Here is a 24,930-nt window from a genome sequence, read left to right on the forward strand (position 1 = left end):
GATTAAACTCTTGTACGTAACAGATTATTATAATTAAGTTGGCTTCAAGCAATTGAGTCTACGTCATGTGATTGATTTATCGCACAACATTGTTGCGTTTAATATTTTTTTCTAACATTTAAATAACAATATTTACAAATTTTATATCAACAGATGTACCAAAGTTGTAGCAACGTTCATCAATGCTATAGAAACATTCGAAAAGTATGATATCCACGATTCAGTCTTATCAGACATTTTTTCGTGGCTCAAGGAAAATTCCATGGTTATTTTTTTCACGTCATATACAAAGAGAACGTCCATTCTTATCATTTAGGACCCCACCGGTGTCCAATTTAAGCGCGTTACGTAATATAGCGGTTGCCGGTGAGATGCACTTGGAACCGATGAATGCGCACGGCTCTTATTCTCCAGGGAATAGTTCCTAGTCGAGATGCCCTATATAAACTTGGGACCGGACTAGAAAAAGTCAGAAGTCGTGGACAATTACCACGACGAGTACTTCCAGTTTGGAAAAAGTCAGCGATTCGAACGAATTTTATTACGAAAGAAGATTGGGAAGACATCATGAGGGTCTGCACGGTGGTAACCCTTATGGGCATTGCCCTGGCGGTCACTGCGATTCCTGGTAAGATATAAAAAATTATTTGCTTAGGTGATTAAAATGATAATGATACTTTTGATCATTCCAATCTGTTCATTTTTATGTTTCATAGCCGACAAAGACTTCCTGTCCAAGCAAAAAGAAGTTCTTCATCTCTTGAGCAAGGTCCACGAGCCTAACAGGTTCAAGCACCAGAGCGAACTTGGAAAGTCGATTGAATCCGGTTTGGATGGTCTCTACTTCAAAGATATTACTCCACTGCGCACCCTGCTCAAGATGTACAAGGCTGGTAAGCTTCTACCACGTGGCGCCATCTTCACCCTGTTCGATGAAGATCATCGCAAGGAGATGATCACCCTCTTCGAGAGTCTATACTTTGCCGGGGACTGGACCAGTTTCCTGAAGACAGCTTGCTGGGCCCGCGATCACATTAACGAGGGTGTCTTCATCTATGCTCTGAGTGTCGCTGTTCTTCATCGTCAAGATTGCCGTGGCATTATTTTACCACCAGCCTACGAGACCTATCCCCATCTCTTCGTGAACTCGCAGGTCATCCACGAGGCCTACCAAGCTAAAATGAGACAGCAGGCAGCCGTTATTCGTATGAATTTCACTGGTACCATTAAGAACCCCGAGCAGAGGGTCGCCTATCTTGGCGAAGATTTAGGAATGAACTCACATCATGCTCATTGGCACATGGACTTTCCGTTCTGGTGGCGCAGCGCTGATTATGGACTCGAGAAGGATCGCAAGGGCGAGTTATTCTATTATATGCATCATCAGCTGATCGCACGTTTCGACTTGGAACGTCTGTCCAATGAATTACCCTTCGTCGAGCCACTGTCCTTTGAGGACGTCATCGTCGACGGCTTCCATCCCCAGACCACCTACCGCGTAGGTGGTGAGTTCCCTTCTAGGCCTGATAACTTTGCCTTCCACGACCTGGAGAACATCAAAGTTCACGACATGCAGGATTACGTTCGTCGTATCAAGCAGGCAATCGCTCATAGTTATGTACTTGGTAATGACGGTAGCATCTTATCCATCAACACCACCAACGGGATCAACCTCCTGGGTGCCATCATGGAACCATCTTATGACTCCCCTCATCCAGAATTCTACGGCGCTCTTCATAACTATGGCCACATAATGCTGGGACAGATCACAGACCCCAAGGGCAAGTTCAACGTAAGTACCAAGTTCTTCTGTAACTAAATTTTGAATCTCCATTCAATATGGCGTCTTAAACGAGATTACTATGTCTACGTGTAGCTGCCACCTGGTGTTATGGAGCACTTTGAAACTGCGACTCGTGACCCTGCATTCTTCCGACTTCATAAGTACATCGACAACATCTTCAAGGAACACAAGGACTCTCTGTCGCCATACACCCAGGAAGAACTTAGCTTCTCTGGAGTACAGATCACCGACGTCGAAGTCTCCAGTCTGAACACCTTCTTTGAGGACTTTGACGTGGACCTTCTTAATGCTCTGGACGATACCGTAGACCTGGAGGATGTTGCCATTCATGCTCGTGTCAGGAGGCTCAATCATGCTCCCTTCACTATCAACTTGAAGTTCAAGTCAGACAAGGCTGGTACTGCGGCAGTGCGCATCTTCCTGGGACCGAAGTACGATTGGTTCGGTCAGGAGCTCGACATTGAGGAGAAGAGGTCGTACATGGTAGAACTCGACAAATTCACAGCTCGAAGTAAGTCATTAAGTTAATCACGAAATAGATTACGACTTGATACGACTTGATGCACAATTCATCTTATACGTAACCCCTTTTTTTATCATCTTGCAGTTACTCCTGGTGAAAACAACATCATGCGCAAATCCACCGAATCCAGTGTAACCATCCCGGACCCTGTATCCACGAAGACACTCTGGGAACGCGTCGAGGCGGCTCTTCAGGGTATCAAGAGCTTCGAGGTCGACAAGGATCATCGCCATTGTGGATATCCTGACCGTCTTCTGCTACCCAAAGGAAAACCGGAAGGCATGCCATTCACTCTCTACGTGATCCTCACCGATTTTGAGAATGAGAAGGTCAACAACGTCGACGTCAGCTACAACTACGGTGGTAGTATCAGCTATTGCGGCGCCATTCATGGACACAAATATCCTGACAGTCGTCCTATGGGCTTCCCCTTTGATCGTAAGATCGAAGACTTGGACAATTTCTTGATACCCAACATGATAACCAAGGACGTTACTATTACCTTCAAGGGTTAATTTATATTCCTTACATGCTTTCTCTCTCTGGGATACTAATCAAGACTCTTGAGGATCCCCTTACCTTGGATCCCTCAGAAACATACCTTCTCGAAGACTGATCGTTTTTAATGTCTATTGTTAGAATTGTTGCATAATGTTTACAGACAATAAATATATAAAATCAGATGTTTACCCACTCTTCTGGATAAGTTTTTTAATATAAATACTACGTAAATTTCGATAATTAAGTATCAAACGGTATATCGAGTTATTGTCTTTCTTTAAGTAGCTTCGAGCGCCGCTTGTTCTTCCTTATCCCTTGATTAACAATGAAAAATACTTCGTAAATAAAACGTCCACTAATGAGAACGAATATGTAGCTCGATAACCCTCTCGGCGGGGTCGACAATCACCTGAAACTCTCGCCGCAGTTAATCTCACTTCAATGACGGCTCGTAGCTAAAATTAGTGGGGGATGCTGTTCCAGAAAATGTTAAGCCTTTCTTTTAAAATTGTATAAAAGGAAACGAGCATGTATAAAAAGAAAATTTATGCTTAAGCATTATATATTGTACAAGTATAAATAAGAATTATCGATAATATGAAGTGGAAATAGGGGGTGCTGCAGGTCCACAGTGTCTATACGCGAGCCGCCACTGTCTCCTTTGCACTTTTATTTTTACACAAAATTTTCATATACCCACCACCTATACATTTATTTATATATTTATTGAAGAACATTTTTTATTTTCAGTTATCTTCGTCAAGCCTCACGAATATTTTTACATATTTCACCGAAATATTGTAGCTACAGATTACTATGATCAAATATTATGAAAAATAGAAGATTTAGAAACATCAAATCGTCCGTCATTTCATTCCAGCTTATAGCAAGACCAGGAAAAGCAAAAACAACCCCATCCATAGATATTATTAATTATTGTTTAACGATTTAACCTTCGGCCAGACTCGTCGTATGATTTGCAAATGAGTTGCACTATCTTAAGTAGATAATAATAACCAATCCCACCGTGATGACGGGTCGACAGGTCGCTGATACAAAATACATTTTCACCGATAGCCACCCTGTATAAAAGCCCACCGATCATCCACTACTGGCATACACGCTGTATCATTATGCGTTGGTTATTCGTCTCTCTGGCCCTGCTGGCCATCGCGGCTGCCATCCCGCCGCCAGTTTCACAGCGAGCAGGTATGTATACATGAACCATAATAATATATATATAAATCATTAAAAGATATATAAACCCTAATATATCCAAAATACTTGTATAAATAGCCGACAAGAATTTCTTGAAGATACAACAGGACGTCATTTACTTATTCGAGCACATAACGGAAGAGTTGCCAAACGCTGAGCTTCGTCAACTAGGACTAAATTACCAATTCCAATACGACCTATACTCCGAACCGGAAGTCGTAAAGTACTTCGTCCGCTATGTAGAACGTGGATACGCATTCCCAAGAGGAGTAGCATATTCAATATCGATAAGCGAATATCGTAAGGAAATTGCTCTTCTCACAAGGATCTTCTTGGCAGCCAATGATTACACGACTTTACTTAAAACTGCTGCCTGGGCACGACTGAACCTTAACGAGCATGTTTTCGTCAAGGTCCGCACTACCGTTCACATAGAATCAACAATTAATCGTAAATAAATTAACCTCACTTTATTTTCTTTCGCGCAGGCATTCTCCAGCGCCATCCTTCAGCGAGCGGACACGCGTGGCATTGTTCTACCTCCACCTTACGAGATATTCCCGCAATACTTTCTGGACAGCAGAGTCATCCAGCAGGCGCAGAACATCCTGACTACGGGCGTCGAGAATCCTCTGGCCGAGCACGTAATAAATATTCCTGTTAATTACACCAGTTACTTGCCGTACGGAGAAGACCGTCTGACTTATTTCACGGATGACATCGGGCTCAACGGTTACTATGATTACGTAATGCTCGCTGGGTATATGTTACCTGAGGTTGGTTAATCTAACGAAATACCGTGTAATATTCACTTAATGAATATAGTAATACGAGAACGTTACCTTTTGCAGCACCCGCACGAATGGTACAATAAGTACCAGCAATACGTATCCCAGTGTTGCGCCACGAATCCTGAATTCACAAGTCAGCAAGGCGCGCATACAAGCGAACCGCATATTGGACGTGGTTCACGCTTTTATTATATTCATCAGCAATTGCTTGCACGTTACCATCTTGAACGTCTGAGCAATAGATTGGGTCCAATCAGGGAAGCTGATTATTTGAACGTTCGCACGCCGTATAAACCCAATTTGCGTTTCTCTAACGGCTTGGAATTCCCTGGACGTTACTACGACATCCCACTCAGTCCTTACAGGGATGAGCTTATCAAGACTGTCTGGACAATTGAGAGAAGATTGACAGACGCCATTGATGCTGGATACGTGAAGACGCCACAGAATGTTTTCCTTTCCCTGTATCAGCCATTCGGTTTGGATATTCTTGGGGATTTGATCGAAGGAACTGGACGCAGCATCAATCCTAGGTAAGATCTCGCTATTGATTACGTAGGAGAATGTCTTGGGCGAAAGGAGTAATTGAAATTTTGGACGTCCTAGGTACTACGGAGTCTTTCAAGCTGCAGCCAGACAGCTCTTAGGAGCTGGTCCTGAATACAGAGACATTCGTGGGTACACTCCATCCGTCCTGGAAGTTGGAGTAACCGCTCTTCGCGATCCTGTCTTCTATCAGCTCTACAAGAGGGTTATTAACTTGTTCAAGGATTACCAAGAATCCTTGCCCAGCTATCAAGATTGCGATCTTTACGTGCCGGGAGTGACTGTCGAGAATGTCGAAGTCGACAAATTGATTACCTACTTTACTGATTATAACATTGATATTCAAAGCGCCACTGCTCGTCCAAGTAATGCCAATCAGAGAGAGAATCTCAGACTTCAAGCTCAGCTCAAGAGACTGGATCACAAACCCTACGAGTACAAGATCGTCGTGAAAAACGAGAAGAACGTTGGAAAGGTCGTCGTTCGTGTTTACCTTGGACCGAAATATAATTACGACGGTACTCCAGTCTCTATTCGCAGGGACAGATTGTATTTTGTCGAATTGGATCAATTCATGTACGAGCGTAAGTCAATGGCAAACGAAAAATCCTCTATTTACTTTAATATAAAATCCGTTTATTTTAATACTCCTTTTCCCATTTAGTTCAGAACGGCGAGAACGTAATCGTCAGGAACAGCCGGCAGGCTCCAGGATTCAGTGACGATTATCCATCCGTTCAGCAGCTCCTGAGAAATGTCAAGGAAGCAACAAGATCTCAGAATCCGTTCTACATCACCGAAGTGAGTGACGTGTTGTGCGCTTTATTTTATTTTATTGGATAATCTTCAATAAACATTCTATTCTTATTATAGCCTGAGGACATCTACGGTTTCCCAGCACGTCTAATGTTACCCCGGGGCAGACAAGAAGGATTCCCACTGCAATTTTTAGTTGTCATCTCTCCTTATGAGATCTCCCAAACCACGCCATATGGACCTGTGGTTTCTCGACAATTCCAAACATACCTTAAACCTTACTACGATATTCTTAACGAGGAGGATTATATTAAATACACGGATTCTCCACATGGTTGGAATCGGACCACGTTATACGAGACGGTGCACGGTGTGGCTGGTGAGACTGGTAAGTCAATAGAAATAAAGAATGTATTTATTTCAGATAATAAGAAATATTTGACTGTTTTAATACTTTCTTTGTACAGCCGAACGCAATTACCCTCAAGCAAATTTCTTTGAGAAATATTTTAGTCAGAATCCTTATCCCATGGGGTATCTGTTCACAGAATATTATTCTCACCATCACTCGACCACCACGTCGCAGAAACATCGTACAGGCGAATGGTCCCACAGCGTCCACCAACAGGGTCAGACAATGACCGATTCCTACTTGAAGGATTATTGGTCTAACCAGCCAGTGCAGAATATTATTGGCGGAGTCGTATCTCTCGACGGCAGACCACTGGGTTACCCTCTGGAGAGGCCATTGGCACCAGGAGCACTCTACGTGCCGAATATTAAGGTGGTCGACGTCCAGGTCTACTGCGAGGACGCGTTGACATGTTAAAATATTGTTCGACGATACCAAATACGATCTGAACGAGATATACAATGTTTTTTTTATTAATTTTTATTGTACCATTATTGTGCTGTACCCAAAGAAATAGAATAAAATAGACTGTCATGCAAGATAGTCTTGCTGGAATTATTTGTTGTCCTCTGTACAGTTTTACCATTATACAAAGTATATGAATGAAGATGCTATGAAACGTTATTAGATAAATATACATTTTATTTATAGTTGTACAGTTGACGATGGCTACGACGATGCTTTGCCATAACGCCTACGACCTGCGCTGGTATTTTCTGGGTTTCATTGTCGCCCAGATCGAATATTCCCACGTCTCGCTGTTAATGATTGCGAAGCAGCCATCAGATGATTATTCTCCAGTCATCATTTCCATGAACTCTGAAGTATAAGAGAGGAAACAATTGTTATTTTCTTCGGATCATACAGCGATTCGATTGAATTCGTAAAGGCTCGATAAGCAGTACTTGATTGAACTTACCATCAAAGTCCACGGTACCGGAACCGTCAGTATCAATCTCAGCGATGATACCGTCCAGGTCACGGTTGGTAAGTTTATCATCAAGAGCGGCCAAGATCTCCTTTAGGGTAGCAGTGGTAATATAACCGTTACCCTCGCGATCATAGAGACGGAAGGCTTCCTTGAGTTCCTCCTGCATAGCCTCAGCGTCCTCCTCCTCGAGGAATCGTCCAGCAATTTTGCAGAAGCCGTCGAAGTTTACCTTACCGACACCTTCGGGGTCATTCTCTGCGATCAAGGCGTTGAGGTCCGCGTCGTCGAAGAGCTGACCCATCGTGTTCAGGATGGTTGAGATTTTGAGGGTGTCAATGAAGCCGCTCTTGGTGGTGTCGAACATTTGGAATGCTTTGCGCATCACGGCCATCTTTTGCTCATCTTCCTCCTACGGATGAAACAAGTTTTTTTATTAGAAAAATATACACTGAACAATCGATTCGATATCGATCTCTTTCAATATTTAGATTCGAATGATATTCAATTTTTCCAAAAACCACACAAAACTATATTTCTTTACACTATTTCTTTTTTTCTTTTTTTTTCTTTTTTTTATAAACACTGTTGGTCTATGGGTCATCTGTGCCACTATCTATGGGAAGTTCAACTCTCAGAAATCAATCCTTACCATGGTGACTTATGCTTCGTACGACGGACTGCAGATACCTGAAGAGAGTCACTCTTCCGGGCGCAGTATAAAGCCTCGCAGCTTCTAGTGAACCAGCTAGAAAGTCTCGCACAAAAATAGAGTGTGACGAAAAATGAAATATGTTATAATAAGTGCGGGTGAGTTAGTCGCTTCCACTACGAGGACATTGCTTCCCTTCCTACCATCCATCCGTTTCGTCCTTCTCCATATTCTCAGCTCCTCTCAATCTTACTCTTCCATTTACCAATCCACTCGTTACAGCCACAAATTTTTCCTTCTAACAATTCTCTCATGGGCACAAACTGACAAGAATATCGTCGAACCAGTTACCAGATATTTCCAGGCTGATAACTAGGTCGTTATGGAGTGTGTTACGCATTCAGATTTTTCCAGCTGACTATAACTGATCTATAAAAAGGCTTTAATTTCACAGTACAATTATTTTTCATTGATTAAAAGCGTTAGATGGTTTTATGGTAGATTTAACGTCGATACAACGTTCCTTGTCAGTAAAACTGAAAGACACGCGAATTAGAGAACGTGCCAATTTTCAAAATTATCTGTGCCAACCGCTCAAATATGTGATACGACTCGTTGACTGTGGGCTTGCTGGTACTTCGTAATTTCAGTATAATCTTACTCTTATAGTGGTTTACACTGCATTCCCCTAGAAAGTTATACGTTACGATATCAGCTATACAGGTATAAGGGCTGTTAACAAATTTTGATAAATGTCGTATAGCTTACTTAGTTTTTGCTGTTATCAGTATTGTTCCCACCTAATGCAATTATGACTATAGCTATATTATGCATGCACGATCTGATCGTCATCCTCTGCGTCTAATGTTTATTCTCAACCGTCTGTCCATAACGGTATTAGCGCAATTTTCCCTGAAGTCGCTAGAGTCTCTAGTTCGTTCCTATATAGCTATTTATAACGAGACCCTGTCAGAATGCTTACGGGATGGATGTCCACGACGTAAGACGACCTTCCTAAGATAAGGCATAGTCGTCAGCAAGCCAACATTCATCTACAGTTACCAGTCATTATTAATTTTGATGCTCCAGTTGATAACATGCTGGAAAAATTAATGTACAGGCTATATTAATTGAACGATATGGGTTTTCTCTTTTTAAGACATGAAATATATTTATGGGTTTTTTACGACATACGGCATGTTGTTATGCTCGTAAAGAATGAATGGGCAGTCTTTCTATTAGATGAGAGAATATATTATCAAGCTAATAGCTCCTTGAGCTATATATTATAACCACTAAATGGATCCCAATACTCTGCCATCTTTACAAGCTGATTTTAACAGTCCTTATATCTCTTTCTCAAGTTACATAGTGGCGTATTGTTAGCCTTTCTCTATTGTCTTTTTCCATTTGTTTTTCCCTCGTTCTTCTCTACTTCTTTTTATATCTTTTTTCTCACTTTTTTTTTCTTCCGGTCTTCTATACGCCTGATCCCGTTGGCCCCGAGCCACGCCTGTGAATAGCACGTAGACTGTGGTGGCCTTACGTTAAATATTTTTGGCTATTATTTAAATTCTCACTGGAAGACCGTCATCGTCGATATTATTAAATTAAAGTTGCGGTAAGTTCGCGTCGCATTAACGCGTTCATCCAATAAATTGTAATAAGCTCTAGAAATAACACTTCGTCTATTCTCGCCGAGCGAGCTAAAATTGTTCCTCAAAGTGCCGCCTTGTTTTATGACTATTTTAGAGGATTCAAGGGAAGTTGAGAGTCCTATCAAATTTTTCACCAGAAATTCTATACTATTTTATTCGACGAAGAACACTTTATAATAACTATCATGGTTTCAAGAAACGCAGAATATTTTCTGCGCTAATTGATTCGGTGAGGGAACTCAAATTGCTTGCTGAATATCAAAAATTCAAAAGTATGCTTTACATCCTCTTTTTTTCTTGGCCCGTCATTTATTTTTTATTTCGTAAAGGTTTCTTTATCGATTTACTATAATTTACTGATCGGTCGGTTTATCTGGTACATCCGTAAGTCCACTAGATGGCACGGAAATCATTTAGTTGTGAATCCACCCAAAGTAGCCAAAGAGCGCACGAAGAGTTCCCGATTATCTTATTGCGGAACTCTCGTGTTGGTGGGGGCTCGGCCATACGGTATATGTCACCCAGGTAGTGTGTTCGGGGGTCGTATACTAGTAGTAGAGATATCTGGTTGTCAATCGTGCCAAAAAGAACTGTCTTTAAGCAAATAAGTTGAATAATGGACGAGGCAAGTCGCGAAGAGTCACCGATAGTGAAGCTTAACGAGAATGGGAGAAAGCGCTGAGGGCGACTTGCGCGACTTGCAAATAAGCGATATCAATGGACGCGGCCATGTTTTCTGGTAGCAGAAACTTTTCACATTAATAATTCGGATATACCGTGCAACTCGGAAAAGGAGCGTGCAGAATGCCGAGATGCGACGTGAAGACAAGGTATCTGCCAGCTACGTTCGCGTGGACCCTTCTCCTCAGCACTACAACCCTCTTCTTCTATTTCCCGTGAGTAGTACACCCAGTCCACGCTTCTTGCGTGTATACGAGATCTTATTTTATATCCATTTATTCATCTACCTGATGATACTGACTTGCATTTTGTATTTTGGCCGAATTCTTTAGATGCCAGTATTATGTATTCCATTATCCATGGGTACCTGCAATTCAAGGGGTTATCACCTTCTTTGTACTGGCAAACTTTACTCTGGCCACTTTTATGGATCCAGGTGTCATTCCAAAAGGTATCTGTATTTGTTTAGTCATACCAATGTTACAGTATACTGTCAATGTATTCCAAATGTAGCTTTAAATGGTATGTTTCTTCAGCACCTCCAGACGAAGATCGGGAGGATGATTTTCGAGCACCCTTGTACAAGAACGTTGAAATCAATGGGATCACTGTGCGCATGAAATGGTGTGTCACTTGCAAATTCTACAGACCACCTAGATGCTCGCATTGCAGTGTGTGCAATCATTGTATCGAGGTATGTAGTTAAGACTTGTTTATTTTTGATAAAGTAGAAAGCTTGTGCTCAATCAGTCTTGTATTTTCAGACGTTTGATCATCACTGCCCATGGGTGAACAACTGCATTGGAAGAAGAAACTACAGATTCTTCTTCTTCTTTCTGCTCTCTCTCAGCTGTCACATGCTCAGCATATTTGGACTTTGCCTTTATTTTGTGCTCGAACACAAGCAAAAACTGAGTGAAGTTGACACCATTGTCGCGTATCCTTTTAATAACAGCAGCATAATTATTTAATAATTTTCTAAATACTTGGATTCCTTTACTTTTGAACAGAATGGTTCTCATGGGAGTGGTGTCGCTTCTGTTCATTCCAATAGTCGGACTAACAGCGTTTCACATAATACTTGTTTCTCGTGGTCGAACGACTAACGAACAGGTCACGGGCAAATTCAAGGGAGGCTACAATCCATTCTCTCGTGGTTGCGTTCAAAATTGCTGCTATACACAATTTGGACCACAATATCCAAGGTAAGAGTATCGTTACCTCCTAACCTCTTTGTTGAATTATTTGAATCAGATGTCCGTCCTCTTCGTGTTACAGTTTAATTAAGCCTGAAAAATATTTATCGAAACGACGAGGAGCTTGCACTTCTGAGATATCCACCATAGACAGCGAGAACCAGGTAAAAACCTACATGGATAGCAGCAATGGTGTTAGAAATGCCAGTTCAAATGCTTACAATAAGGTAAGAGCTAGTGCGATTGTGCTCCCTTCTATTTACTATTTTGCAAACTTTCCGTGATCGGACTTGACGCTTTGTATATTTTAACGCAAAATTCCTAGCACTACAAAATTTCATTTCTTCTCCCGTACTTTCCGTATTCCTCTTTCTGTAAAAGTATTTTGAGAACGCGCAATAATTATGCTACACGTAGATACATAGAACCGTTCCCTAATTGTTATAACGCTCTCGCTATCGATTTTGCTCTTAGACTAATTAAACAATATGCACTCTAACATGTTTAGCCAGTTGATCGATTGTACCTCTTAAAATTTAGAGTACTTCTTCGAGCGAAAATCGCATCCAACCCAGTAAACGTTTATATCACTAACCGCCTTTACGAATCCCTCAACATTTCCCAGTCTACCATAAAGGCGAACAAGTAAATAAAAAAAAGAAGTAATCGACATACACGAACCGTACGAACATATCACTATCTCTAATCGACATTTAACTTCCACATTCCAGTTATCTCCTGGCCGAGACGGATCAGACACGGATATGGAGCCCACGGCGTCTCAGTCAGCGGATTGCGAGCCAACGCCGCCATTACAAAGACATGGTTCAAAAAGCAACTTCTTCCTGCCACCAGTGGAGAGCGGCGACTCTCCAAGGCATCCACCGCCATCTCAGCATCGCCATCCTATGCACTATCCTCGAGGAAGTCCGCATCCAAGGCCAAGGTATTTTTTAACTGACTACTTTCTCCGACTAATCATCCTAAAAGACATAATAAATCCTTAACTAATCGTCTTGTCACTCAGGGGTATGAACGGATCTCGAAGTCACACACCGGATCCCTTGTCTCCGGAAGTTAGCGGGTCACCCGCAGGTGGTCCACAGCGTAATCAGGGTCAGGGTGGAGCAAGTCCAACGATGCAGCAGCGTATAAAGGCAATTGGAGTACCTACTCCGCTTGCACTTTCCAGCCCAATTCGCAGGTATGCATCTTGCTTGCATGTTCCTGAGTAATTATCAGGCAGAGACACGTAAGGCAATGAATTTATGCATGTCGGTCACCCTCGAGCGGTGCAAACCGACATAACGCGATATACACTACCCAAAGAGCCGCGATACTGACTCGCCTCTATAGCCTTGTAATAAGATTGGCTAATTAGAAATCGGGATAAATTACGCTTATAAAATTATTTTGACGAGCACACCATCTGGCGTCTCTGCTACGTACTATCAGGCAGACTTAACTCAAGTAGAATGCAAATGGGGGAAATATGCCTCTTTGTCCCTTTTAATGGTAGCAATCATGCATCTTCGAGCACGCTGTTCGACACTGACAAATAACTATTCTATATTATTACTACATTGTTACAAAGAAATATTAAAGACCTCTCAATACCTGTTTCATCTTTTTTTAAATTTCTTTCTGTCACTCGCTCTTACAACTCACTTTTATTCTCAAGATTTTATATTATATTTGTTTGTCTGTCTGTCCAATGATCTCGCAGTCAGTTGACATTCCTCGCCAACTCCAGAAGAGTCTCGGCTCGGCGTGGCTATGAAGGAAAATACGAAATCTAGAATGTGGGTAGTTTCTCAGAGACAATGGTAGAAATATAGTTCGATTTGCACGTATGGCAAAAAGAAAGAGAAAAAAATGTACGGTATATAGATAAGTTTGTGTCCCACTGCAGGGGGTGGTAACTGCAAGGAGCTGCTACGCCATCACGTTGCAACCTACTGCAGGTAAACACGAACTTCATCCTACGAGGACCTACCGTAGTTTACGATTTACGCTTTCTTATGCGTTATTAGGTTCGCTACCTTTTACTTTTCTTGTCGATAGATGCTACATTTTTTAACAGGAATGATGCGCTGCTCTCCCGTAGGTTCTCGCCAGAGCCGTATTTGTATGACTGCAATGCTCAGCACTCGCATATATACCCAATTGGTTCACTGTACCGTTCATTGTCGAAAGTCGTCAGGGTGTCTTGGTGTTCCTCATTCAAAATAATCTCGTCTCTGTTGCAGATCGAATCCAGGTACGCCGACGCAGGTACGTCGGCCGGACTTTATAGGGGTGACCGAGGCACCGACCTACTACGACGTGCAGCAAGGTAACGGAGGAGGCGGTATGTCTGGCGTCACTGGCGTCACCGGGTACAGTCCTCAGCGTCGTTTCCTTTCCGAGAGCGAGCTTGTGCGCCAGGGTACAGAGCACCCTTACTCTCGCACTAACAATACCGTCGACAATATACGAGAGCTGGCTGGTTCTCCTCAACGAGGTGTCTACACGTGGAAAGACAACTCGCCCGGCAGCTATCCCCCACCGTCCGGACCAACCTCGGGTCCTCCGGTACATCAGTCACCGTCGCAGCGGCCACCGCCACCGTATGATTATTACCGATCCAACCCCACAAGTCCAACGCAGCAGCCCTACCCGAATCCTCCAAGAGCAGCTTATCATCCTGCAGTACGAGGTGGCGTCCAAGTCTTCCCACCGCATCAGTCGCCCCAGGTTAAACGGAAAGCCACCATGGCGACGCCAACCACCCCGACCTCCGGGGACGGTCGACGTAGACCCATGTCCTTCGTACGGGCACTTGAAATGACTGACTCCATGGAAATGGTCTCCGCACCAGGCGACCCGAGGTCTCAGAGGCCTACCACACCTACCCCAGATCGTGCTAGTGTCTACGATATGAACTATGAGATATCCGTATAGCCCACCTTTTTCATCTCCGGTCCATCCTCTGTGTGGACGGAGATCGATGGAGAACCACCGAGCAGCATCTTCCTCCCCGTTGGCGGTCATCGACAGGGTGAAAGGACACGGTATGCGGGCTGCGAGATATCCGTTTAAACGATCGTCGCCCCGTTTCTCTTATCTGAGAAAATCAACGACATATCGAGTCATAACGATGCACTGGCCCGACGATTCAAGATGGATTCGCTCCACGTTTTCCTTTAACCAGTAATACCTGTCTGTGTTCCTCTTCCCGTAGACGATGTCATTCCCTGGAAGTGAACGAGACTCAATTTTGGCAGGTCAACAAATAATGAAGTAGCACCGTAGAAAGACTTGCAGAATCCTAATGTCAAAATCTGGTCGTCGTCACACTCTTCGCTATTCATCAGTCAATCGTGCCACTGGATCCTGGTGTTTAGCCCCCGTTTCCTCTGTGTATCTCCATTGCCGTGATTTGAGGAACAGCTGTTATGGCGCGGCAAGATATCATTTAGCAATATTTTCTTCGTGTAAAAAAGCTAAAGGAAAAACGAGACGGACAGAGAGAGAGAGAGAGAGAGAGACATGAGAAAGGAGGAGTAAGAAAGAATCGCGCGCGCGATAGATCTAATCCGCAAAGACTCAGCATTTAATGTAAAGAATTAAATTTTTGCCCCACCAAGATTATCGTTTCTCGAGCTCTCAGGAATTCAATGATTAGACATGAGAAAGGAGGAGTAAGAAAGAATCTATTTTCTTCGTGTAAAAAAGCTAAAGGAAAAACGAGACGGACAGAGAGAGAGAGAGAGAGAGAGACATGAGAAAGGAGGAGTAAGAAAGAATCGCGCGCGCGATAGATCTAATCCGCAAAGACTCAGCATTTAATGTAAAGAATTAAATTTTTGCCCCACCAAGATTATCGTTTCTCGAGCTCTCAGGAATTCAATGATTATTTCTTTTTTTTATTTTTATTAGCCTGTGAGCACGTACAAGATTACTTGACATGTTTATACAACGTTAAGCGTTCAGCTTAGCTCGAGTGAGATCGATCGCTAATTCCCTTTTTGGGCCAAAACTCCTCTTTTCCGTTACTCGCTAGCCCCTTTTTTTGTCATTTTTATTACTACGCGTTCTTCGTTTTGACGACTCAGTGAATCGTTTAACTATCACCAATATTAACACGCGAGATGACCGTGTCCATTAACAAAATGTTACTTAATCGACTTAAGTCATTGTCAAGATAGAATAACAAATTCTGTGTAAAATAATCGTACGATGTGTAGTAAAATTTTTAATATACTTATTTAACAATATTTATACGTAAATGATAAATATAAGACTTTATAATTTTGCCTGTTTGTTATAAATGATGATTTTTCTCAATATTCCCACAAACGCGACGCGCTTTACGTTTACGTTTATGTCAGCTCATTTGTTTATGGACTATCGGACATTTTTGTTGTTTTCTTCCGATTGCTTAAACGGAAGGGAGGGACATAATATATATTTATATTTATAAATATACATATATTTATTTATATTTATATATATACATATAAAGTAAAAACAGAGAAACGAACGAATCGAATCGAATTTCTTCCCAATGCTCTTTTCTTCCATTGACTTGAACGAATGACGCGTTGTTACAGCTGTCAGAGAATATTTTCACAAGTATATCTGGTATCTATGAGGAAAAAAGTTTGCTTATAAGAAAAATTCCGAATATCGAAATAAATCGTGCCAAAGAAGGTTTCTTGACTTTCTTGTACCTCGTTCGTATTTTTCATATTTTTCGTAGAACGATTCGCTCTCATCGTTCCCTCGTTTATTATATAGTAAACGAAAAAGAAGAAAGAAAAGGAAATGACGGTACAACATCATAGATTCGTAAAATAAGATGCGGCGAATATTCTAGTATTTGTAATTCGATGTATTTGTACATACATAACTACTGATCGTTCTTATCACTTCAATGTACATATATATTTCGGTACTTCACGTTTCGTGGCTGAGATTCTACGAAATAAACGAAATGGAAATTAATCAGTAATTCTTCCTACATCTCACCGTTAAACGTAAAAGCAGATAAATACAAAATACATTTGGTTCTCATTGTTAATCTTTATACTAAAATTCGTTTGTATCTGCTTAAGTGGCAATTCGAGTTGCTGGGAAATGACGGCCATTTTTAATAATTTTCGCGCCTTGAAAATTTCGAGAGGCAATCGCAGCAGAGTGACACAATGGCGCATCTATGCAACTATCTGTAGTCTATGGCGTGGCTGGTAAATGACGCTGTGTGTTGTATCGTTTAGCTCTGTTCTATGGGAAAGAATATAACTTTTATAAGGGACGATAAGTGATGTTAATCGAGGATATTTAACTCGAACGTTTGTTTGGCAGTCTCCTGGACATTTAGTAATAGTGTGTTGCTTAAATAAATGTAGAGGTTGGTCGTCAGCCGGGCGCCACCATATTCTGTATTTGTACGGCATTCGGACTCCATTACGCGCGTATTGAAAATATACACGGTAACCAAACATTACGGTTGATTATCTTCGATCATGTAAGTAATATTTATTACATTATAATATTAGTTGGCTTACATTCTGATTGTATTGTTTTTTGTTTGTACCATTTTGTAGGGTGCGCAGTCGTAAGGACAGTACTGGCAAAAGCGACTCGGAAACCACCGATAAAGAAAACAAGAAGGACAGAGGACGAGAACGCGAAAGGAAAAAACGTGCTGCGTCTTCCTCGAGCAGTGGCAGTAGGTGAGTCATAAGTTCAGTTAGACTGAAGAGTCTAGAGTAATGGATATTATTTACAAATTTACAGTTCTTCGGATAGTAGCTCTGCCTCTTCTAGCTCAAGCAGTGGGAGTACCTCAAGATCGAGTTCTTCCTCAAGTAGTTCATCGAGCAGTTCCGGCAGTTCATCAGGAAGCTCCCGTGATAGAGGACGCAAACGTAGCCGCAGTAAAAGTGTAGATGCTTCCAGGAGGCATGACAATAAAGAGAAGGAACGAGACAAGGACAGGGAAAGGGACAGAGATAAGGACAAGAAAAAGGGTAGCAGTTCAGCAATAGACAAACCAAAACCAAAGGGCCGTTCTAGATCTCAGTCACCTCGAAGGAAGCGTAGAGAGCGGTCTCCAATACCTAGGCCAACAAAGATTCACATCGGTCACTTGACACGTAACGTTACCAAGGAACATATTATGGAAATCTTTTCTACGTACGGCCAAATAAAAATGGTGGACTTTGCTGTGGATAAACTTCATCCAAATCATGGTCGTGGCTTTGCTTATGTGGAATTTGAAACTGCTGACGAAGCTGAGAATGCTATGAAGCATATGGACGGAGGTAAGAAAATGCTACTATCAACTGTCAATATAAAACGATTAATGTTTTCCTTTAATTTAATTACCATATTTCCTCTAGGACAAATTGACGGACAGGAAATTACAGCAGCTCCAGTACTCCTACCAAAACCACGTCCACCTCCCATGCGCAGGATGTCACCGATCCTTGGAAGAAGACCACCACCGCGATGGGGAGGAGGTGGCCGTAATTCTCCACCTCGTTATCGCAGACGTTCACCTCTTATGAATCGGCGACGAAGTCCTCGACCTCCTCGACGCAGGCCCAGAACTCGTTCTCGCAGTCCACCAAATAATCCGCGCCATCGTCATCGCCGTTACACCAGATCAAGCTCCAGCAGTTCCCGATAACAATCCTACTTCACCAATTGGAACATTTAAGGAATCCTTGCACACATTTTGCTACGTCGATCAGTTTGTCTAACAGGTTTAATCTTAAGTCACGTAAGGATGTACACATGGGAGCTACGTATTTTATGAATACTGGACTCGTTGCGATTGGAATGTTAGGCAACCTACGTTCCGTTCCATCAGTGAATATTGCTCGTGATATCTTTCTTTTTCCTTTTAAAATATATCAATTTCACGCGTATTCAATAGTTTATTTAATGCGTCACTTCCGCCAACCTTTCAATGTGAAAGGGTCATTTATACAGAACCTGACGCTTGAGACTGTCTCCGGCAATCAAGCTGGATGCGTGTTTATAGGTCTGGTTGTGGGGCACTGATAAAAACTTGTATCTACTTTGATAGAAACTATGATTATTAGACCCTTTTACAAAGAATCAATTTTAGAAAAAACCTATTCACGCAAAATCTTCTTTATACTCGCGCGATATCTACAAAAACAGAATAATTGCATCACATTGCAATTTTGCATTGATGAAAAATATCTACAACTCTTTAAATGGTATATAATTATTAATTATATAATAATATACAATTTCGCAATGACTTTACAGTCTTGTCCAAACAAACTAATGGTTGGGAGCCTGATGATTTGAAATAGGAAAAAGTAAAAGGTCCCAAAAATTTCAATGAATGTTATATCCTCCTTCCTCATGGCACAAGATACGCTGAGTAAATGACCCAGAGATTTACTATCGCCATTTTATCATCTCCGTCGCAAAATTCTCCACTGCTTTTACCCGCATCCCTCTTTAATATCGCTCACCATAATTAACACGACCCATTAAGAGCTGTGAATTTTTAAGACAATCCACAGCTTACGAAATCACGTTATAAGGTGAAAGAAATCTAAAAAAATATCGTAACGGTAAAATTATTCGGTATGAAGGAATACAAAAAAAAACTGTCCCGGTTTAAAAATTGTCCACTTTAAAGAACTTATGAAAAGACAGGCATTTGGAAAAAAGAATATGTTGTTATGCACGAGACCTAAGGTAATTGTAATAAGAGACTGTGTATTTCGTGAGAAAAGGGTTCGACCTGGCTCGCCGCCATTGGTTCGCGTCCGATGACATTGACGATGACGTACGCTTCATGATAGCAAAACCGTCGGTGATCCATATACCATTTTTATATCACAGGAAAGTACTGAGTGCCATTTTAGCCGGCTTTCTTCAAAATCACGTTCTCGCACAACACACACACACACTCGCGCTCAAATTCCCGTTTACTCCGTGTCCTCTGGCTTTTGGCGTGTATTTTTTTTTTCTATCTTCCATTAGCTCTTCGTCGGATATTTGTTGCAAGAGAAAATACAAAAAAAAGTAACAGCGATGTCCATGTTATTCTCCAAACCAGAGTCAATAATAATTACGTCACTCTTTCAATGTATTCTCTCGCACATTCGTTCGTTTATTCTCTCTCTCTCTCTCTCTCTGTTTGCTTTCACCCCTTTCTTCGGTTCCCTATACGTTCTGCTAGTATTTTTTCCCTTTTTTTTCTTTACAAATTAAGCTCTATCAAAAAAGTAAAATTTATATATATAGTTCTTTATATTACATCGATTAAATTAACGGTGAACTTCTTCGACATTATCCATACGGAGTAACAGAGATTCGGATTCATTTATACGTGGCAATAAATAAATAATTAAATAATTTTTTGTTGAGTAATAGCTAGTTCCGTTAAACTTCCTAGCCTGGGATTTTTTTTCTTTTGTTTACGTAGCGTCGCCTTGCATCCTATAGTAATTATAATATTACACACGATATTAACTGTACGCATAGTAATCATCGTAATAGTAAAGTTTATATCGCTTATAGACAGTCAGATCCCCGAAACTGCAGAAACCACATTATACAACGTCGTATAACACAAGTTTACGAATGCCTCGTAATCGTCGTGGTCGTTAATCGCAGTCGTCAATCTACTACTCATCGCGCGAAGTTCCCATCCTCATCCATGTCTTCGTCACCGTCGGCGTCCCAAGTCATTTTTATCCACGATCCTTTTCAAACACACCTTCCCCCCAAGGCATCGTACGGGCTTAGAAGTAACGTCCTATCGTTTATATCTATAAATATCATATAACCTATGTACAATTTTCAAATAGCGCCTATCCGTTAGAAAATATCGGTTGGTGCTCTGCCGCGCCGCGATAATCGATTAACGCGCAATCGACTCTTTAGTCAGGATTACGATTACGTTGAATGGCGCCGACTGGAGAAGGTGGTACGATGTATCATCGGGATTGAGGCGCGTCCTCCTTCTTGTGAATATCTGCGTGCATCAGCGCGGGTTCCATCTGACGTCCAGGTACTCCGGGTACACCAGGTACGCCAGGTCCAGGCCCGGCCCTGTGGTGCATGTGTAGATTGCTCAATGGTCCCGGACTGGGATCTTTACTTCGTAGAGAATTGACTGGCGGCGGAGGATATCCGGCGTAAAGTTTCGCTCTCTCCTCCTCCTCTGCGCGAAAAGCTGCGACAAGAGGATTGTACCGTAGTTGCTGAAGAGGATCGTAACGGTAGTGATCCCGGAACGGATCTCCCGGCCATGGTCCACCTGGTTGTCCCGTCGGACCTGACGGCGGTGGTGGGAAATGTTGCATAGGATGACCGCCGAGTCCTGGTAGCATAGAGCGCGACATAGAGTGCGGTCCGGGCATGCCGTGCGGATGCCTCGCGAGATAGGGATGAGGATGTGGATGATGATATCTCGGATCCGGAAGCGGACTGGGTCCCGGTCCTGGTCCGGGTCCAGAACCAGGACCCGGTGGCGGAGGCCTTGGTAGCATCACTACGTCATCGTCTTTGCTTCGGGGTTCTTCCTTGACGCGGACCTCACCCGTGTCCAGAGGCGTCGAACCGTTTCGCAAAGGAGAACGTTCCCTGCCGACAACCATGTGCTGTCGATTCTGATGAAGGATTCTCTCGCGCTCCATTTCTCGTCTTTCCATCTCCCGACGCTCCTTGTCTCGCCTCTCGCGTTCCCTTTCACGCTCGGCCGCTTCCTGCTTTCTTTTCTCCTCCTTCTCTCTCTCCCGTCTGTCCCTCTCGCGCTGCTCCTCTCTCTCCCTCTCCCTTTCACGACGAGCCCTCTCACGTTCGCGTTCGCGTTCACGTTCACGCTCGCGCTCGCGTTCCCGTTCCTCGAGCTCGGCCCTCCTGTCAATCGCAGGTGGCTCCGGCTTCAAGCCCCAGGACACCGTCGTAGGCGGGAACCCAGTGGAAGCACGCTGCAGCCTATTTAATAAAGAGAAAAGAAGGTTTGAAAGTTATTTTGATCTTTCGTCGTTAGGTCAGTAGGATCAGTATAATTACCCTCTCCAGGGGTCGTGCACGGATCCTAATCCGCCTAAGGATGGCATTTCTCGGGCTGGTGGAAAACCGGAGAGTCCAGGGAAATTCGGATTTGGTGGCCCGTACGACGAAGGGTATCTGCCGAAGGGCGACATTCCTGTTCCTGGAAACATTGGCGCGCGGTTGCGAGCTTATATGATATCCCGAATAATCTCAAGTTACTTAAAAACTATTTACCACCCCGACCCAAGGAGATGATATTGAGACATACCTAAATGCGAAGCTGGCGTCGAAAGGAATCCTACAGGATGAGGTGGCGGAGGTGGCGGATGCGAGGGAGGCATGTTCGTAGGAAATGGTGGTGCCATAGGTCCTCCGATTCCCAAACCACCACCCGGACCACCAGGATACAGATGTCCCGGTGGTCTAAGTAATTCCGTTTTAGTCCCCACACCACCACCGGCTTTAGCTTCTGCCTGCTGCTTCTGTTGATGATGATAGATTTCCCACGCTATTCGAACGTGCATCGCGTTCCACTTTCCCGTCTTCTACAGAACAGAAAGATTATCATTGAAAATGGTTTTGAGAAAATTCAAGATGTTCATTAAGATCACTACATACCTTTGGTGCGAACGAAGTCAAATGATTCGGTGGGACGAAGGGCGTGGACGGAGGTCCAATGCCGGGATGAAGTAGTCCAGCATTAAAGCCCGAGTAGCTCGAAAGATTGAGATTCCCACGAAAAAACTGAGAATCCACTCCTCCGAGCTTTGGAATGTCCTTGAACTGCGAAAAGGAGCCACGCTTTCCTTACGATTCGTCACTGAGTACCGGGTTTTTTAACGCGGGAAAAATTATACTCACAATCGGAGGTGGAAAGAGGGTAGTAGCCGTAGGAGGTGGAAGCAACGGGGTAGTATGCTGATGAACGTGAGTATGCTGATGCTGATGATGATGCATCTCCGTCCTGAGATAAGGTGGAGGTCCAAGATTCCCAACGCCGACGTTCACGTTCCTATCTTGAGACGCCAAAAATCTATTGTCAAGTTCTCGCCTCAGCAGGTCCGTTTGACCTGTAACATGAGTCACCCCTTGTCAAAATTAGCAATCCCCTCGAAATAAAATTTCGTAAACCATTTCTCAATTCTTAATTAGAGTTGATTTATAAACTTACTTGTTTGAAAGAGAGACTCGGCTGAGAAGGGATTGGGATTCGACGTCGGCGGAGGAAGCGAGGGTAACGAGGTATGAGGACTCGAACTGGACACTGGTGGTGGTAAGGGTGCTGCGAACATCGGTGGTGGGAAGGTGTGCATTCCTAGTGGCACCGGGGGTGGTGTTGGCCTCGGAACAGACGTGGCCGTCGCCGGTGATAACTGGGAGGCCGCGCTGCTACTAAAAATGTGAAATAGTCGATAGAACGAAATTCCCATATCAAGGAGTATCTTTTAATTGGAAAGAAAGTAATATGTAAGACAACATTCTCACCTGATCCACCCTTGAGCCTTGGAGTAAGCAGGTAGACTAGAATTGGCTGGGGAGGACGTGTTTGGCACACTGACGGGCGTTATGCTGCCTCTGCTTAGGCTACTCACGTTGCTGCTGTAACGAGGACGACTTTTATTACGAGGAAGGAGAATCAATGGATGACTATAACGGAAAAGGAAAAAAAGGAGGAAAAGCAGAGAGAGAGAGAGAGAGAGAGAGAGAGAGAGAGAGAGAGAGAGAGTAGAAGAAACAAAATTCTCATTTCGTACCTATAGCTGTCACGTTCCCGATTGGGACTGTGCCCGCGGGGTGAATTGTTATTCCTCCCGGCTAGAGAACACGCCACGATGTCCCGGTGCGCGACGGTATTCGCGGTGGTAACTGTGTTCGTGATCGTCGAGACGCACGTCGTCGTTGCGGCACTGAGGGGAGTGTTACTGTGATTGGCGACGCTACTTCCTATCGTCTGTTTAGATATATTCGTACAGGGTGAGGCCCTACTGCCTCTCTGAAAGCATAACACGGATATTAACGAAGACGAAGAGTCATCGACAGTCTGCAAAACGGTTGATGACCACGAGGAAGACTCACCACGTCCGCCCGCGAGGATGCTGAGTGCGAGGGCGACGGTACGGCTGGCGGAAGGTATGGGCTGTGATTGAGAGCAGTGTAGGGCGTATAGAGAGGTGGATAAGAGGGCTGTGTCTGGGGATAGGCTGCCATTGGCAATGGGGGTGGATAACTCGTTGTCGCCGCTCCGTTGGACGGTGCTGCAGGAGTCACGCCAAGGCTGGCCACCGCGGGACTAGTTGTGTGGCTCGACGAGACAATCGGCACGTTGGGGGGATGTAACGCGGGTATCGTCGTATGCGGCTGCTGGGGTAGCGAAGGGGCTGGTAGAGCAGGGGATGCTGGCCGCTGCTGTGGAGCTATTGCACGTGGATTCGCTGCCAGTGGACTAGTCATCTGTAAAGATTAAATACAAATTTTCGTACGACCTTCATATCCATTTCCATCCCCCGAAGAAAGTCATTCGAATAAAATAAGTAATACTTACGGGTGGTTGGGATATGTGAGGGGGTAGCGTAGGACTGGGTGGACTTGGCGCTGTCGGAACTGGCGCAGTGGCAGGCACAGGGGGTGGAATCGGTGCAGGAGCATCCGTCGCAGGATTTGAAATTTGCCCACCCGTATCCGGTGGGGATCCTCCTGCTCCGTTCGCAGGTGGCAGCACGTGTGGTGACGAAGACGGCAACTCGTCTGAAATTAAAAAATGATCTCAATTACAATGTCTGCCATCAGACTGCACATACGTCTGGATTACTTACATTTACGTGCAATGGGTGGTGGGGTGGAAGATTCAAAGAGTATCGACTCTGCGTCCGAGCCCTGAAACATTAAGTTGTCAGTAACCTCAAAACTTAAAAAAAAATTATTATCCCAGGAGAAAGGGATTGTCTATCCAACCTTACACACCTTATCGTCTTCTCCTTCACTATCACACTGTAACGACAGTAACAAAAATTCAATTAATACTTAACAATTACAAAAACCATGAAAAACAAACTACGTGAAAATGTTATTTCCACTATACTGATACTCACGATATAACCTTTACCGGAACTGCAATGACTGCTAGCCTGTATGCAACAAGAAAGATTGATGATTGAGTATAATAAAAAAAAAGTATATATATATATATATATATATATATATATATATATATATATAATTCTGT

At 43.2% G+C, this 24,930-nt stretch overlaps 6 protein-coding genes across 15 annotated transcripts in view; 4 read left to right on the top strand and 2 right to left on the bottom strand.

Moving 5' to 3' along the window:
• Window positions 1-370: 370 nt before the first annotated feature.
• LOC107272594 (hemocyanin A chain) lies at window positions 371-3,016 on the top strand. Its single transcript, XM_015749886.2, has 4 exons — window positions 371-628; window positions 717-1,792; window positions 1,877-2,315; window positions 2,412-3,016. The coding sequence occupies exons 1-4, from the start codon at window positions 391-393 to the stop codon at window positions 2,840-2,842; spliced, it is 2,184 nt and encodes a 727-aa protein (XP_015605372.1). The 5' UTR covers window positions 371-390; the 3' UTR covers window positions 2,843-3,016.
• An 873-nt stretch (window positions 3,017-3,889) lies between these two features.
• On the top strand, window positions 3,890-7,013 carry LOC107272591 (hexamerin). Its single transcript, XM_015749883.2, has 8 exons — window positions 3,890-4,037; window positions 4,125-4,459; window positions 4,535-4,822; window positions 4,898-5,370; window positions 5,444-5,967; window positions 6,048-6,184; window positions 6,257-6,527; window positions 6,688-7,013. The coding sequence occupies exons 1-8, from the start codon at window positions 3,962-3,964 to the stop codon at window positions 6,966-6,968; spliced, it is 2,385 nt and encodes a 794-aa protein (XP_015605369.1). The 5' UTR covers window positions 3,890-3,961; the 3' UTR covers window positions 6,969-7,013.
• An 81-nt stretch (window positions 7,014-7,094) lies between these two features.
• Window positions 7,095-8,292, bottom strand: LOC107272610 (troponin C). Its single transcript, XM_015749917.2, has 3 exons — window positions 8,132-8,292; window positions 7,471-7,891; window positions 7,095-7,370 (listed from the first exon to the last, which is right to left on the bottom strand). Exons 1-3 carry the CDS (start codon window positions 8,132-8,134, stop codon window positions 7,342-7,344), a joined length of 453 nt encoding a protein of 150 aa, XP_015605403.1. The 5' UTR covers window positions 8,135-8,292; the 3' UTR covers window positions 7,095-7,341.
• A 1,945-nt stretch (window positions 8,293-10,237) lies between these two features.
• LOC107272597 (palmitoyltransferase ZDHHC5) lies at window positions 10,238-15,326 on the top strand. Of its 2 annotated transcripts, none has more exons than XM_025089927.1 (9): window positions 10,238-10,685; window positions 10,803-10,921; window positions 11,007-11,164; window positions 11,235-11,407; window positions 11,481-11,675; window positions 11,749-11,830; window positions 12,398-12,612; window positions 12,694-12,870; window positions 13,916-15,326. In XM_025089927.1, exons 1-9 carry the CDS (start codon window positions 10,594-10,596, stop codon window positions 14,607-14,609), a joined length of 1,905 nt encoding a protein of 634 aa, XP_024945695.1. In that variant the 5' UTR covers window positions 10,238-10,593; the 3' UTR covers window positions 14,610-15,326. The 2 variants fall into 2 exon arrangements, with proteins under 2 accessions (XP_024945695.1, XP_015605379.1); XM_015749893.2 differs by having other exon boundaries at window positions 10,242-10,685; window positions 11,749-11,893.
• Window positions 15,327-16,882: 1,556 nt separating this feature from the next.
• LOC107272605 (RNA-binding protein with serine-rich domain 1-B) lies at window positions 16,883-18,744 on the top strand. 3 transcript variants are annotated; one of them, XM_015749911.2, is made up of 4 exons: window positions 16,883-17,178; window positions 17,258-17,386; window positions 17,451-17,977; window positions 18,056-18,744. In XM_015749911.2, coding segments are annotated over exons 1-4 (948 nt in total). In that variant the 5' UTR covers window positions 16,883-17,176; the 3' UTR covers window positions 18,346-18,744. The 3 variants fall into 3 exon arrangements, with proteins under 3 accessions (XP_015605397.1, XP_015605398.1, XP_015605399.1); XM_015749912.2 differs by having other exon boundaries at window positions 17,466-17,977; XM_015749913.2 differs by having other exon boundaries at window positions 17,481-17,977.
• A 649-nt stretch (window positions 18,745-19,393) lies between these two features.
• Window positions 19,394-24,930, bottom strand: part of LOC107272588 (fibrosin-1-like protein) — a 12,033-nt gene continuing 6,496 nt past the window's right edge. For 2 of the 7 annotated variants that reach the window (XM_015749874.2, XM_025089921.1), the window contains exons 4-16: window positions 24,797-24,832; window positions 24,669-24,695; window positions 24,521-24,581; window positions 24,250-24,452; window positions 23,784-24,158; window positions 23,462-23,700; window positions 23,193-23,306; window positions 22,879-23,099; window positions 22,569-22,795; window positions 22,326-22,508; window positions 21,976-22,252; window positions 21,726-21,894; window positions 19,394-21,647 (exon numbers count right to left, since the gene is read on the bottom strand). In XM_015749874.2, the coding sequence (XP_015605360.1) occupies window positions 20,645-21,647; window positions 21,726-21,894; window positions 21,976-22,252; window positions 22,326-22,508; window positions 22,569-22,795; window positions 22,879-23,099; window positions 23,193-23,306; window positions 23,462-23,700; window positions 23,784-24,158; window positions 24,250-24,452; window positions 24,521-24,581; window positions 24,669-24,695; window positions 24,797-24,832 (3,135 nt within the window). In that variant the 3' untranslated portion in view covers window positions 19,394-20,644. The remainder of the gene's footprint in view (window positions 21,648-21,725; window positions 21,895-21,975; window positions 22,253-22,325; window positions 22,509-22,568; window positions 22,796-22,878; window positions 23,100-23,192; window positions 23,307-23,461; window positions 23,701-23,783; window positions 24,159-24,249; window positions 24,453-24,520; window positions 24,582-24,668; window positions 24,696-24,796; window positions 24,833-24,930) is intronic. The other 5 variants (XM_015749880.2, XM_015749875.2, XM_015749878.2 and 2 more) reach the window with 5 other exon arrangements.

The sequence above is a fragment of the Cephus cinctus genome, unplaced genomic scaffold, assembly GCF_000341935.2.
Source record: "Cephus cinctus unplaced genomic scaffold, Ccin1 Ccin1_scaffold1205, whole genome shotgun sequence".
Taxonomy (NCBI): Eukaryota; Metazoa; Arthropoda; class Insecta; order Hymenoptera; family Cephidae; genus Cephus; species Cephus cinctus.

Coding starts and splice junctions, on each gene's coding strand:
- LOC107272610 (XM_015749917.2), bottom strand. Junction 7,371..7,470: donor CGGTACCGTGGACTTTGATG/GTAAGTTCAATC, acceptor CTTATACTTCAG/AGTTCATGGAAATGATGACT.
- LOC107272591 (XM_015749883.2), top strand. CDS start 3,962: ATGCGTTGGTTATTCGTCTCTCTGGCCCTGCTGGCCATCGCGGCTGCC. Junction 4,038..4,124: donor GCCAGTTTCACAGCGAGCAG/GTATGTATACAT, acceptor TTGTATAAATAG/CCGACAAGAATTTCTTGAAG. Junction 5,371..5,443: donor GGACGCAGCATCAATCCTAG/GTAAGATCTCGC, acceptor TGGACGTCCTAG/GTACTACGGAGTCTTTCAAG.
- LOC107272597 (XM_015749893.2), top strand. CDS start 10,594: ATGCCGAGATGCGACGTGAAGACAAGGTATCTGCCAGCTACGTTCGCG. Junction 10,686..10,802: donor ACCCTCTTCTTCTATTTCCC/GTGAGTAGTACA, acceptor CGAATTCTTTAG/ATGCCAGTATTATGTATTCC. Junction 12,871..13,915: donor CTTTCCAGCCCAATTCGCAG/GTATGCATCTTG, acceptor TCTCTGTTGCAG/ATCGAATCCAGGTACGCCGA.
- LOC107272605 (XM_015749911.2), top strand. Junction 17,387..17,450: donor TCCTCGAGCAGTGGCAGTAG/GTGAGTCATAAG, acceptor ACAAATTTACAG/TTCTTCGGATAGTAGCTCTG. Junction 17,978..18,055: donor TATGAAGCATATGGACGGAG/GTAAGAAAATGC, acceptor TATTTCCTCTAG/GACAAATTGACGGACAGGAA.
- LOC107272594 (XM_015749886.2), top strand. CDS start 391: ATGCGCACGGCTCTTATTCTCCAGGGAATAGTTCCTAGTCGAGATGCC. Junction 629..716: donor GGCGGTCACTGCGATTCCTG/GTAAGATATAAA, acceptor TATGTTTCATAG/CCGACAAAGACTTCCTGTCC. Junction 1,793..1,876: donor ACCCCAAGGGCAAGTTCAAC/GTAAGTACCAAG, acceptor GTCTACGTGTAG/CTGCCACCTGGTGTTATGGA.